The sequence below is a fragment of the Glycine max genome, chromosome 19 (genome assembly GCF_000004515.6).
Source record: "Glycine max cultivar Williams 82 chromosome 19, Glycine_max_v4.0, whole genome shotgun sequence".
Classification (NCBI taxonomy): domain Eukaryota; kingdom Viridiplantae; phylum Streptophyta; class Magnoliopsida; order Fabales; family Fabaceae; genus Glycine; species Glycine max.
In genome coordinates this window covers 46,979,076-46,991,837 of record NC_038255.2, presented here as the reverse complement: position 1 = coordinate 46,991,837, position 12,762 = coordinate 46,979,076, and the positions used below count along the sequence as shown (strand labels likewise).

The 12,762-nt window shown below is 34.3% G+C and overlaps 2 protein-coding genes across 3 annotated transcripts; both read left to right on the top strand.

The window, feature by feature from the left end:
* The first annotated feature begins 3,114 nt into the window (after positions 1–3,114).
* Positions 3,115–6,623, top strand: LOC100796372 (uncharacterized). 2 transcript variants are annotated; one of them, NM_001254466.2, is given in 7 exon segments: positions 3,167–3,270; positions 3,921–4,107; positions 4,330–4,492; positions 4,590–4,621; positions 4,706–4,786; positions 4,863–4,917; positions 6,171–6,623. In NM_001254466.2, coding segments are annotated over 7 exon segments (603 nt in total). In that variant the 5' UTR covers positions 3,167–3,265; the 3' UTR covers positions 6,251–6,623.
* A 1,697-nt stretch (positions 6,624–8,320) lies between these two features.
* Positions 8,321–12,490, top strand: LOC100794786 (WD repeat-containing protein 89 homolog). Its single transcript, NM_001255603.2, is given in 8 exon segments — positions 8,321–8,482; positions 8,610–8,817; positions 8,909–9,004; positions 9,091–9,165; positions 10,074–10,184; positions 10,666–10,757; positions 11,124–11,208; positions 11,864–12,490. Coding segments are annotated over 8 exon segments (1,170 nt in total). The 5' UTR covers positions 8,321–8,351; the 3' UTR covers positions 12,236–12,490.
* The last annotated feature ends 272 nt before the right edge of the window (positions 12,491–12,762 follow it).

The window sequence follows — 12,762 nt, the reverse complement described above, 5'->3', positions numbered from 1 at the left end:
ACGTCACAACCACCAGTCGTTTAAGTCGCCTGGTATTTCTCATCATCACTTCAATAAATGGTTAGGTTGTGGACTTTTAGCTGAATCTAATTGTTTGTTTTTTTAGGCAATCTAATTACTTCTTGTTACTATAACAATGACGGTTAATAAACACAAACTAAAGGTATTTAAATCTCTTAAATTGTACTTTTTTAATTAATAAAAAATCCATTTTTCTTATTTGATCTTTAATTTTTATCTAATTTAATAATCAACGCTTTCTATAAAACTGAGATTAAATTATCATTAGAAAATAAAGTCTAGCCATTTATTTAAGTTTAAGTAATGCATTAATTTTATTTTTATAATTAAAAATTTTAAATATTGAAACATAAAAAATTGTTATAATTTTAAAATTAGAACTTTGTTATGTTTTAATGTTTAAAAAATTACAAAGTAATTTTTAAAAACATGCATGAAAGGTAAGATGTGTTTTTAATAATTTAACTTTCAACTTGATAGAAATGTTAGTTGTAAAATATAGGCAGAATTAATTGAAATAAAATTGAAAATTAAAATTTTTATTTATAAAATGAATAAAATAAATGGAAAGTTGACTCTTTTCATAGAAATAATGTTTCAATAGTATTGGAGAATAAAATTCAGATAATTTTCATATAATCTCTATAGTTGAAAAATTAAGGACCAACATATTGTGTGGCAAGAAAATATAACTTAATTGATTAAATGTTATAAATTCTCTTATACCTTAAATGTTATAAATTCTCTTATACCTAATGTTATAAATTCTTTTATAGCTTATTTTATTTTTTACCTATAAAAAAAGGACAGAAAAGATCAACACATTCTGTCCAATCTTTTTCAGTAAGGAAAGTTCATAATACAGTTGTCCAACATATATGACTGTGAACGTTTTAAGTAAATGTGGTTGTACGTTGGACATCCTCTTTCTTAGTTTTTTCTTTCCGAGGTCTCGAAATATTTGTGGTGGGAATCTTGCTATTTTAAAAAAATGTTTTATTGTTAGGGGGAGTTTATAAATATTATACGATATTGTTATCGCATACAAAAAAAAAAATGATAATGTTATTGATTTTTCAACATTTTTATTTTTCATTTTTCTCCTTTTTATTTATGCGGAAAATTTTTATCTTCATTTTTTATTTATGGATTCAGTTATAAAAATGTTATATATATTTTTATATTATGTTGTATTTTTTAAAAAATATTCACTAAGGGGGTGTGTTTGTTTTTAAAGAGATAAATAATATTGAAGAAAATTTTTATAATTTTTTTAGACTACACCTTTTATACTTTACATTAATTAAAAAAAAATATTCTATTTCCATTCTATCTATTTCGATTCTCTAAACTAAACAGATCCTAAATACTTTTCTGTCTTCGCTGTCACTTGCACAAGATGAAAAGGCGATTTAGGCCCGGGGCACTATGGTGTTTCAATATGGGCTATGCCTTGTGTCAAGGCTTTGTTATTTCCACTCATTTTTATGCTATTTTTATCCCAGTATGTTTTTTTATTTTTATTCTGACATCCTTGACAGAAACACATGTGTTCCCTGTAATTGACACAATGGAATCAATTTTCATTGTGGTAGGGGTGTTGTGGCTATTGCATAATGGAAACACAATTCTATTATATCTATTGAACAATGAAATTTTTTTGTCGTACAATGAAAATACATTTCTATTGTACAATTCTCACAACGAAAACATGTTTTTATTGTGGTAAGAGGATAAGGATAAGGGGTGTAGGAATGGGGAGGGTAAGAGTGACTTTTCACTCTCTTTTTAGAAAAAAGGTTAGGGTAAAAAGAGCAAAAGAGTGGATGGGAAATCCAAAGCCCTTGTGCAGATTGTAAAAAGGGCTGAAGGGGAAAATTGGGTTGGGCCAATATAGTTTGTTAAGTAAAACCCCCTTTCTTTTCTTATTACCAATTATACCCTTTTAACATTTTTTTACACCCCCACAATTTGAAATTGCACCAAATTGACAAAAAGCAAAAAACACTTTGTCATGTTCATTGATGCTCTCTAAAGTCTAAATACACTTGTCAAGTTGTGATTCCTAGAAAAAACTATTATTATTAATAATTAGCAATATACTATTTGAAAATCATTTGAAATTTGGAGACCATCTTCCTCTTCTTTGGATCTGATCTTCGCATGGTACCATGGATCGATTGCTTGATGAAAGCAGCAAGAGAGGATTACATGAGGGTGCCCAAGACCGATATCCAGTGCAATAATCTAATCGACATTGTTAAGAAGTACAAATCGAAGAAGGCACTACCAACAAGTGGTCATTAGGGATTCCAACCAACGTTTGTGGTGGCACGAATCAATTTCACCATCCTCAAAAACTGTCACACTACATAAACCACGACTGGCTCTGTTGAAGAACCAGAAGATTCAGTTTCAGCATTGCAGTCCTCTGATGAAGTCTGATTATAAGGAGTGCGACGCGTCGTTGTCAGTGCTGAGTCGCAGTTTTTCCATCGAAGAGTTGGTTTATGACTTGCATACTTGACGTGAAAGGGTAAGTTAGGGAATCCCTAAAATGGGAAAAAAAAATCATCAAATCAGCCATGGTGACCTCACACAAAAACCCTGACAAACCCTTCTCTAGCCTCTTCAACTCCTCCCAAACCCTTCTCCGACGATAAAGCTAGCATGCATCCACTTCCCCTGAACCTCTTAGTGGCCCCTAGCGAGGTCGAGGACCTCTACCCAATTGGTTGAGTGGGAACTGGTGTCGGCATTACAGTCATTGAGGATGTAGATCTTGCCAACGATGGCAAATTCGCGAGCAACGCACATGGGGTGGCCATGAAGCTTTTGTGCGAAGGAAGTAGAAATAGCGTGCAAAGGAAGATGGGGGGTCACAGAAGAACAAAAATGGGGGTTCAATGAAAGGAAGAGATTCAAAGGAATAACACAATCATGTGGGTGTAGAAATAGGGTTAAAAGGGTATAATTGGTAATAAGGGAAGGAAGGGTGGCTTCCTTAGAAAATAGGAGGTGCTTTTAGAAGGAGCCTTCTAGAAAACGATTCAGCGCAGGGAAGGTACTAGAAGTCCAGAAGTGACTTTCAAGCAACGTATTTTATGCCCTATAAATACTTTGTTCAAAAGCGAAAGTTGAAAGAGGGCTACTTTGGGGTTTCTCTCTTCAAACTAGGGTTTTACAGAATATAAGCTCTCTCTATCTTTGGTTTTCGTCATTCAAATCCAATCCAATATCAAATATGAGGTGCAAATTATAAACCCTGCTTCTTCCTTTGATGGTTATCCGTTCGGAATCTCTTTGCTTATCATCGTTTTTTCTTCTTCTTTATCGACATATTATGAAATGCTTTTTTCATTATCTTCTTCGACTTAGCATTCTTCTTTCATAATTTGGGTTTGTAATTGATCGAATTGTTTGTTTCTCTTGTTTTGTTGAGTTGAGTTGTTGCCGACCTGTGATCCCCGAAGAATGATGAGTTCTTCTTCTTACTGTTTAGCTGCATCGCGAACTTCTTTTATTTTGACAAATGTGGCAGTAAACCTAAAATATTTAGTGGGCATTGTCGAACTCTAGTACCAATTGAAACGAAACACACCCGCTAAAGATGATTAAGATATGTGTGTAGAAGGCAGATTTTGTTGACAAAAATGTATTTCGAGATTTGGGTACCCGATGTTCTATTATTAGGGTTCGTTTTCTTCGTCTTTCCTTCTCTTTTGTTCTCGTGGAAAGATAGGTTGGGATTTGTGATTGTTCAACATTTTGAGATGTCAGTGATAATAATAAGAATTTTCAGCAGTTTGACTGCTTTCCCGTTTAATATTCCTTGAGTTGTAACGCATTTGAACCCTCTCTCATTGTTTCACATTTTATAAATGCACTTTGCGATGCAGTCGTCATCCCGAGGTTAAGTGGGCTCAGAGACTTGACAAGGTCTATATCACGGTGCAATTGGCTGATTCAAAAAATGCCAAGGTGGATCTTACACCAGATGGTATTTTTACCTTCTCTGGTAGTGCTGGTGCTGAAGACCATCAGTATGAGCTAAAACTGGAGCTCTTTGACAAGGTTAATGTAGAGGTGAGAAGATGTTCTCAATTTGTGCTGTAACATTGATATCTTTAAGAATGCTTATTTTCACTTTTTCCTGTGAATTAAACAGTGATATGTACTGATTGCTTTGATGCTTTATATGCACTTTTGGTAGTTGTGTATATGTGTTTATGTCATGCTTCACTTGCAAATTATGGTTATGTTTCATTTAATTTTTAATGCATTTCATTCACCATTCTCTTCTTTCAGGAGAGCAAAATTAATGTAGGAGTGCGAAGCATATTCTGTGTAGTGCAGAAGGCAGAGGATGGATGGTGGAAAAGGTTACTGCGTGGAGAAGGCAAGCCTCCACATTATGTGAAAGTAGATTGGGATAAATGGGTGGATGAGGATGAAGATGATGGTAATAATGGTATGCATGACTTCTACTATAACAAATTAATGTGTTACAGAATGCAGTGTAATTTTATGCATAGTCTAATTAAACTGGCTCATTGTTGGTTGATTAGGTGAAGTGGACTTGGGAGGGATGGATTTCTCGGTAGGCAATGTGTTCATTTGATTATCTGTTTCAAACTCTTATCCTAATTATATTATTTTATCCTTACTATTTCTTTTTGTGCAGAAATTTGGGGGGATGGGTGCTGATGCAATGGGAGCAATGGGAGGGATGGGTGCTGGTGCAATGGGAGGGATGGATTTCTCTGTATGTAATGTGTTAAGTTGATTTACTGTTCTTTTATTGATTTTATTATGTGTTTGATTACTTATGGATTTTGCAGAAATTTGGTGGAATGGGTGATGCAATGGATGACATTGATGAGAGTGATGATGAAGGTATGTGTGTGCAAATTTGTGATTCACATTTTTTTTCTCTGCATGGTACTTGACTATAATAATGTATGTTCAATTTTCTGACTTAGTGATGATAGTTTAAGCAAGTTGTGCTGATTTTACTGGTTTTTCCATGTTTAATTATGGTATTGTGCCTTTATGTGCATATTCTGTGGTTAACTGTTGTAGGAAATAGTAGCACTTGGAAAACTAAGTAACAGTTTTTGCAGCTTATGGCTTTAATGGTAGGCGGTAGCTCTAGGGAATGTTAAAATGTTGAGTGATTCTTTTTAGTGTTAAGGATTTTTGTTTCCATGAGTTATATGGGTTTTGATGGATATGATGATGGGTATGGTGGTAGAGTTTGGACATTGGAGGAGAGTGCTGATTTAGTAGGGGGGAGCAGGTTAGACATAAGATGAAGAATTGAATTTGACTGTGAGGTGTCGGTGCTTTGTGATTGAAATGTGCAGTTTTGTAGTAAGTTTACTTTTTTAAGGGTATCTTTGCATTGGTTCTTAGGTAGCTTATAAAGAAAGCTGATTAATTAGCTCTCTTTGTATGTCTGGAAATCGGCATGTGTGGAATCAATAGCTTATTACCTGGTTGAAGGCACTTCTGACAGTGAAGTTTGATCAGAATTTGAAATTTCCAATCTGTAAACAAAATTATTTTCAATTGAACAAAATGTAAAGATGAGGATAATTTTATATCCTCCTACATCTTATCAATCCTCCTAATTTCATTAAGTATATAATACTTTTTTTCTTTTCAAGATATTAAATCCATCTTTTTTCATATAATATTATTTTTGTACAAGTATTAGAAGGTTTAGGAAGATGTTGTTCGAGGATATATCATTACTCAATCTAAATAGATCTTGTAATCTTTGATTATTATCATGTACCCCTAAAAGTCTTCCAAAATTGCCTTTTTTCCCTCAATTTAGAGAGCTCTAAATATCATAGCAGTTTGGCTTTGTATTTTATCTTCTTGTTGTCTGCATTATCATCCATAAAGGGCATTGCAATTTGGAAAGGGGAACAAGATTATTTATCTTGAAAAGAGGAATTGAATTCTCCTTGGTGTTAACATCATTATGCAATTTGTTCCAATGAATAAAATGCCTATTAAGTTTTGATATATGTGGAATTAGAAAGATGTGTGTATAGATTTCTGGACTATTATTGTATATGTTTTATTCGAGGGTTCATTTACTCTGCTAACTATAATTTTTTGGTTTGCCAACTCTACAGAGCAAGAAGTGTCAAAGCCTCTTGAACAGGATGCTGGCGAGGCATCAACAGAGAAAAAAGAGGCTGCTCCAAGCACATGATGCCGTTGCAGTTCAAGGCGCTACCCTAGAAGATGTGTATGAAAATTCTCGAGTGAAATTTTCTCTATCTGTAGCTTGGATTGGTAGTTGTTTTAAGTAGAGACGTTCATGTGTCTCTCCCGTGTTGGCTGAACATTTAGCGCGTATTATTTACCAGAAAAAATCTCCTTCTAGTTGTTGACTTAGGATATTGTATAATTGAGATATTTTCATGCTTGAATGGTGGTATCCGGATTTCTATATTTTTATGTTGCGTATGTTTTGAACTTTTTTGGATGATTGATTCGGTATTCTCTAACATGGAAGTGAAAACTTCCAAATTGCCATGTATTGTAGACTTCAGACATGAGTGTGTTTGCATTGGTTAGGAAAAGTTCCAAACTAGTCTGTTCATAGTAAATTACAGTGACCCTCCTGAGGTTTGCACACATTACTTTTAGAATATTACCTTTTACTTCTTGTCCCAAATGGTGTCTAATTTTTGTTAGATTTGAAAAAATAAAAGTAATAAGCCATCTCACTGCTCCACTGTCATTCTCCTCATACCTTTAATCCATCATTCATCTCAAAATGCTGTCGGCCTCCTCTCTTTCCTCAAAGTATGGTGTGGCTGTTAACCTCTAATTCCTCTCTCCTACTTAAGAACATAGTTGGAAATCATACGAATTTACTTCCAAATCTGAAGTAGTCACCTCGCTGAAGTGCCTTTCTTACACGCGTCATGACCCCTCGCCACTTTTCCCTCCATCGCCTCCTTGCTAGTCTTCGTTGTCCAGATTGTCCTCACTTCCACTACCTCATGCTGTACAACGTTACTACTGATACGGGCCTCTACATGTACTGCAATGTCGTTCACGACGAACTTGTGTTGGAGATTGCCGAGGAGTTTTCAAGGTCCTAAGTGTTACGAAATTTGTGTGCATGCTCTATTTTGAGATGGATGTTAAAATTGTTGGATATTTATTTTTTAGAATGATTGCATAGGGGTTTCAGTTTTATTGGAAAATGATGAGAATTAGCAAATGGATGGTTCTGTTGAGTTAACAAATTTTGCTTTCCACTAAAGTCTGGGCTGGTGTATTAAAATTAGGGAAGTCATGATTGAAACTTTGTTCGATGGAAAATGATCCGAGGGGAGGTTGAATGTGGGGGTTTTGGGTTTTGTACATCAAACAAACGCTCCTATCCAGATTCAATCAGAGAGTAAATTGAGCTTGAGAGGTGGAGATTCGAGAGCTGAAGAAGGAAGATGTGAAAATACTCATACACTGCAATTTTTTTTAAAGGTGTCTTGTTTGAACGGAGTATATAAGAACTTTTGGGGGAATAAAATTCATTAAACATCCTGGGTCACTTATAATAAGAGCAAACTTTGAAGGGGTTCGTGTAATTTATTCAGGACATATTCAGTTTTTTTTATCAGTAAAATATAATATATTATAACAAAAAGTAGGTGCAGGGATACCAATATGTAAGGATTATGTACAAGAAGTTACCAAAGAGAATGACAGCTCATATTCGATGTCATTCTCAATATAACTCTTCCCCCACAGTAACAAGCAAACATCCCTGCACATGTATTATCATTTTGTATGTGCTGTATGGTATACAAGTATTGCTTTGTCTAACCCCCATTCACTATAATCAATGTAAGGGATCTATATAATTTAACAAAACCTTAGGAATAATCGATGTAATTTACTCTAACATTAAAGATTAAGGGGTCAATGTAGGGGTAGATCAAGAACTTTAACGAAACTTCAAATGTGTGATTAGTGTAATTTATTCTGATGATGACATTAAAGAATTTATAATTTATAATATATCATAAAGAAAAAATGATCAAGAAATACATGCGTATATGAAAAATATATATAAAAAAATTATATCATGTATTAAATAATTAATATAATATTGATATTGTTTTTGAATTATTCTTACAAATTCTTTTAAAAAATATTTATTTAATTTTTAAAATTTTAGTTAATAATATTAATATATTGAGGGGACCACATTCGCAGGTGATTGAAGCCCTAAAACCCTGGAAGTTATGAAGGACCTTTTTCCTCTGCAACTCTAACTTATAGAAACCCAATTTCATATGGAAACCAGTGCGGCCATGGATGTCGAGGAGCAACCTTCACCCAACGCAAGCGACGTTAAACGCTTCGGCCTTAAAAACTCTATTCAAACCAACTTCGGCGACGACTATGTTTTCCAAATCGTCCCAAAGTACGCACGTTATTTTAATTCCCCGTTTAAGCTGTGAATTTATGCTCAAACTCGATGCGAAATAGTAAAGTTTCATTTTTTAGTTCCTAAATGTATCTTGGGTTCGAACTGTTTTTGTGAATTAAAGCGATGATTGGAGTGCAATGGCGGTGTCACTGTCAACGAACGCAGTGAAACTGTATTCACCTGTGGCGGGTCAGTATTATGGAGAATGCAAGGGTCACTCTGAAACCATCAATCAGATTTTGTTTTCGGGTCCTTCAAATCCCCATGTTTTGTGTTCCTGTTCTTCTGATGGCACCATTAGAGCTTGGGACATAAGGACTTTTCAGCAGGTAGATTTGACTTTTTGTTTAATTTAAAGTTTTTTTCATGTGTATGAGTAATTTGATGCTTGAGTGTGTTGGATTGAATGTCAAATTGTAGGTTTCTTCCATCAATGCCGGTCCTTCTCAAGAGGTTTTCAGCTTCTGTATTGGAGGGACTGGTGGAAATTTAGTAGCCGCCGGGTGTAAATCGCAGGTTTGCTTTTAGTTGTAGATATTTCTGTGATTCATGATTTAAACTAGTGGTATGTAAGCTTTGTCCTCAAGTATGATTTTGTTCAGATACTGTTCTGGGATTGGAGAAATATGAAGCAAGTTGCATGCCTGGAGGACTCTCATGTGGATGATGTCACTCAGGTTTGTGCTGTTCAAATTGCTTGAACTACATGTGAGAACAGTTTATATTTTGATTGAAAACTTGATCTAATGGAATTAGCTAAAAACTATAATCCGGCAGGAAAAGCATGTTTTCCCTGGCGATTCCCTCCCAGAATATTTTTGTTGTTGTGAGAAACGTGGCAACTAATTCAGTTATTTCAATCTTATAAAAAATTATAGAATAGTTAACACTGGCAACCAATGAACTTTAAATATTTCTCCTAGAAAAAACTGTGGAAATCTTACTAGATTTGAAGAATTAAAAGGATGTTCATTGCAGATTAATGGAACAGTATACTTGATTCCTCGTTTTCTGGGTCAGACATTGATAGTCAGACTGGTTGGAATTTTTGTTTTCGGGCAGTAGCCATTTTCATTAGTTCAGCATGGCTTTAGGCATTACTTGATCGATTCAATACAAACTTGCTATTGATGTAAGATTATTGAAGAAGAATTTTGTAATTGGATTTTGTTTCTTAACTTTGACCTTCTGAAGGCCTTGTAGCAGTTCTCTGAGTAGAAGTCTTCTTGTGAGATGGACATCATAATTGCATTTGAAGGCCTCACATTTTTTTGGCTTGATGGCCTCTGTTAGTTTCAACTTGTTTTTTCACCACTTACCCCTTCCTCCTAGACCCTACTTCCCCATAATTAATACATTTATATTTCTGGTTTAAGGTAACCTGTCATAGAATGACTGAATGAGGCAAGGAAAATATTTGTTACATAGTACGTTGTGTTCATAAGATGAAGGCAACAATATCAATCGTTTTCATTATTAAAATAAAGCTAAATTCTTTTAGTAAATAAAATGAAATTATTTAGTGACCCAATGTGAGAGGCATGAATTTATGTCTGATTTGTTGAAAATGTTCAATTGATGCTAGGTTCATTTTGTCCCTAATGAACAAGGCAAGCTGATTTCTGCTTCAGTAGATGGGTTGATCTGCACATTTGATGCTACTGGAGATATCAATGATGATGATCATCTAGAATCAGTAAGTCCAGGACTTCAATTCAGTTCCCATCAGTTGATAATTATTGCAAGTTTCAACCATCTTGATTCTTAATTAAGATATTAAAGACAGCTCCGAACTATGGGATTGGATTGTATTTTTGGTCTCCTTGGTTCTCTGCTATTGGGTGTTGTATTTCAAGAGAATACCTTTTCCAACTTGTATTGATTTAGCAGCCCTGATGCATTTTTTTTTCTTTTCTTTTCATGCAACTTATTTTCCTCTGTTCTGCAGGATTTCTTATCCTCCCTCCTTTTATCTGTGCTTTTTCTTATCTATGTATCCAGATTGATTGATATCTTTTGTCTCTCTTGTCTGTCTGATGGGTCCATCCATCTGATTGATATATATTGCATGAAGAAAGTTTTATTTGAGTCCTTTGTATGTTTGAGCTACAGTATGTTTCTCATGCACAGTTATAATTTTTGTGAATTATAATTTATTTTTTTTTACAAAAATGTAGGTGATTAACATGGGGACTTCAATTGCAAAGGTGGGGATTTTTGGAGAGAATTATCAGAAGCTTTGGTGCTTAACACATATTGAAACCCTGGGGTACAGTTAATCTCCATTAGTTTTATTTATTTTTTAAAAAAATCATAAGAGTTATACATAGCCTACTCATACTCTATTTCTGCCTGATATGGTTGTATGCTGCGCATTCTATGTTGATACTGTTGCTGAAGAAAGGTAAATTCATATACAGATTACAGAATAAACAACTGTCATAATTACATAAATGTCATAATCACAGAGTAGTGTAAGTTCAGATAGTACTTCTGCTATACCTTTTATGCTAATAATTACATTCTTATGCTCCTAAATCCTAATGTGGGTTATATGAATTTGCATGTCTATACTAAGTACTAACTCTTTCCTCGTTTTCAAAGTTTGATTCAAATTTTTCTTTCTGCTGCCTAGTATCTGGAACTGGAAAGATGGTAGAAATGAAGGAAACTTCTCAGATGCTCGTACTATAGCTTCTGAAAGTTGGAACTTGGATCATGTGAGTTCCTCCCAATTTGTACTGAATATGCTTGCTTTGTTAACTGGAAAAGCATTGTGATTTTATTGGAACATGCATGAAAACTGTAATTTTTATTGCAAAATAAAAAAAGTGATAGTCATAGTGACATTTAAGCATCGTATGCAGATGAAAAATCATTAGTTCTCATTAGATAGGAAGGAGGAAAAGAAGGGGGCGTTAACTTGGTATATATTGAAAGAATTATAGATCTTTTAGACTTAAAAGGTTAATACCTTGGAGTTTTCCTTGTAAGAGGCTTTGCTTCTAGTACTTTTGAGCCATGTAAAGTCTTTTTAATTGGATTGACAGCCCAGCTTATAGATCTTTTAGACTTAAAAGGTTAATACCTTGGAGTTTTCCTTGTAAGAGGCTTTGCTTCTAGTACTTTTGAGCCATGTAAAGTCTTTTTAATTGGATTGACAGCCCAGCTTTTAGGAAAATTCATGCTGTGGATAAGCAAAAGCTTATATTTATATATTACATATCTTTAAATTACATGCTGAGGATAGAGATACATGACATTGCCTGAGCAGGCTGAATAGATGATCTTCCAAGTTTGGTGGTAACTCCTCCCAAAGCAAAACTTTTATACTGCATAATCCCTAGACCACAAATTGATACTTTCCTTTGGCAGGTTGACTATTTCATTGATTGCCACTATTCCAGAGAAGCTGAAAAACTATGGGTGATTGGTGGCACTAATACTGGTACTATGGGCTACTTTCCTGTAAATTACGAAGGAGTGGCTACAATTGGAGCTGCAGAAGCAATTCTTGAAGGAGGCCACGCAAGTGTTATTAGGAGTGTTTTACCCATGTCAACAATTCCTAGTGGACCTACTAATAGTCCTAGCCAAGGCATTTTCGGATGGTCGGGTGGAGAAGATGGTCGGCTGTGTTGTTGGCTCTCTGATGATTCCTCTGAATCAAATCAATCTTGGATTTCAAGCACTTTGACTATGAAGCCAGAAAGAACATGTAAGAAACACCGTCATCACCCCTACTAGCAAATAGCATGCCGAGCCATTAACTTAGATGGTTCAAAGCCCGAGGAGCATTTTTTGTTTTATTTGCCAATAGTTTGTTTTATTTTTCATCACAACATGGGTTGAGATGTGTTGGATTTTTATTATAAAAAAAAATTGTATTTGTACGTGAGCATTTTTCATAGCCCTTTTTGTTTTTCCAAAATATAGGACACTTGAGTCATTTTGTAATCTTGTATTTGTATGGAGTGTCAATATTATGTGATGATTTTCTAGGTAATCAGTAACTTTCTAGACCGCTTTGACAATTATGTAATCAGTTTAGGAAAATTAAGTCTAGTACTACTTTTACCAATTATCTCAAATTTGAGCTTTAGGTATCTAATAATGTTAAATATTCAAAAGGACAATTATGTTATTGATTTCGTGTGTCTTCAATATATAATTACATTACATATTTCGAAGACATTTATCTATAATGATCCTATTTGTCTTACAAAATTATCTCCAATAATAAAAAATATATTGACTTTAAAGAAGAAAAAAAA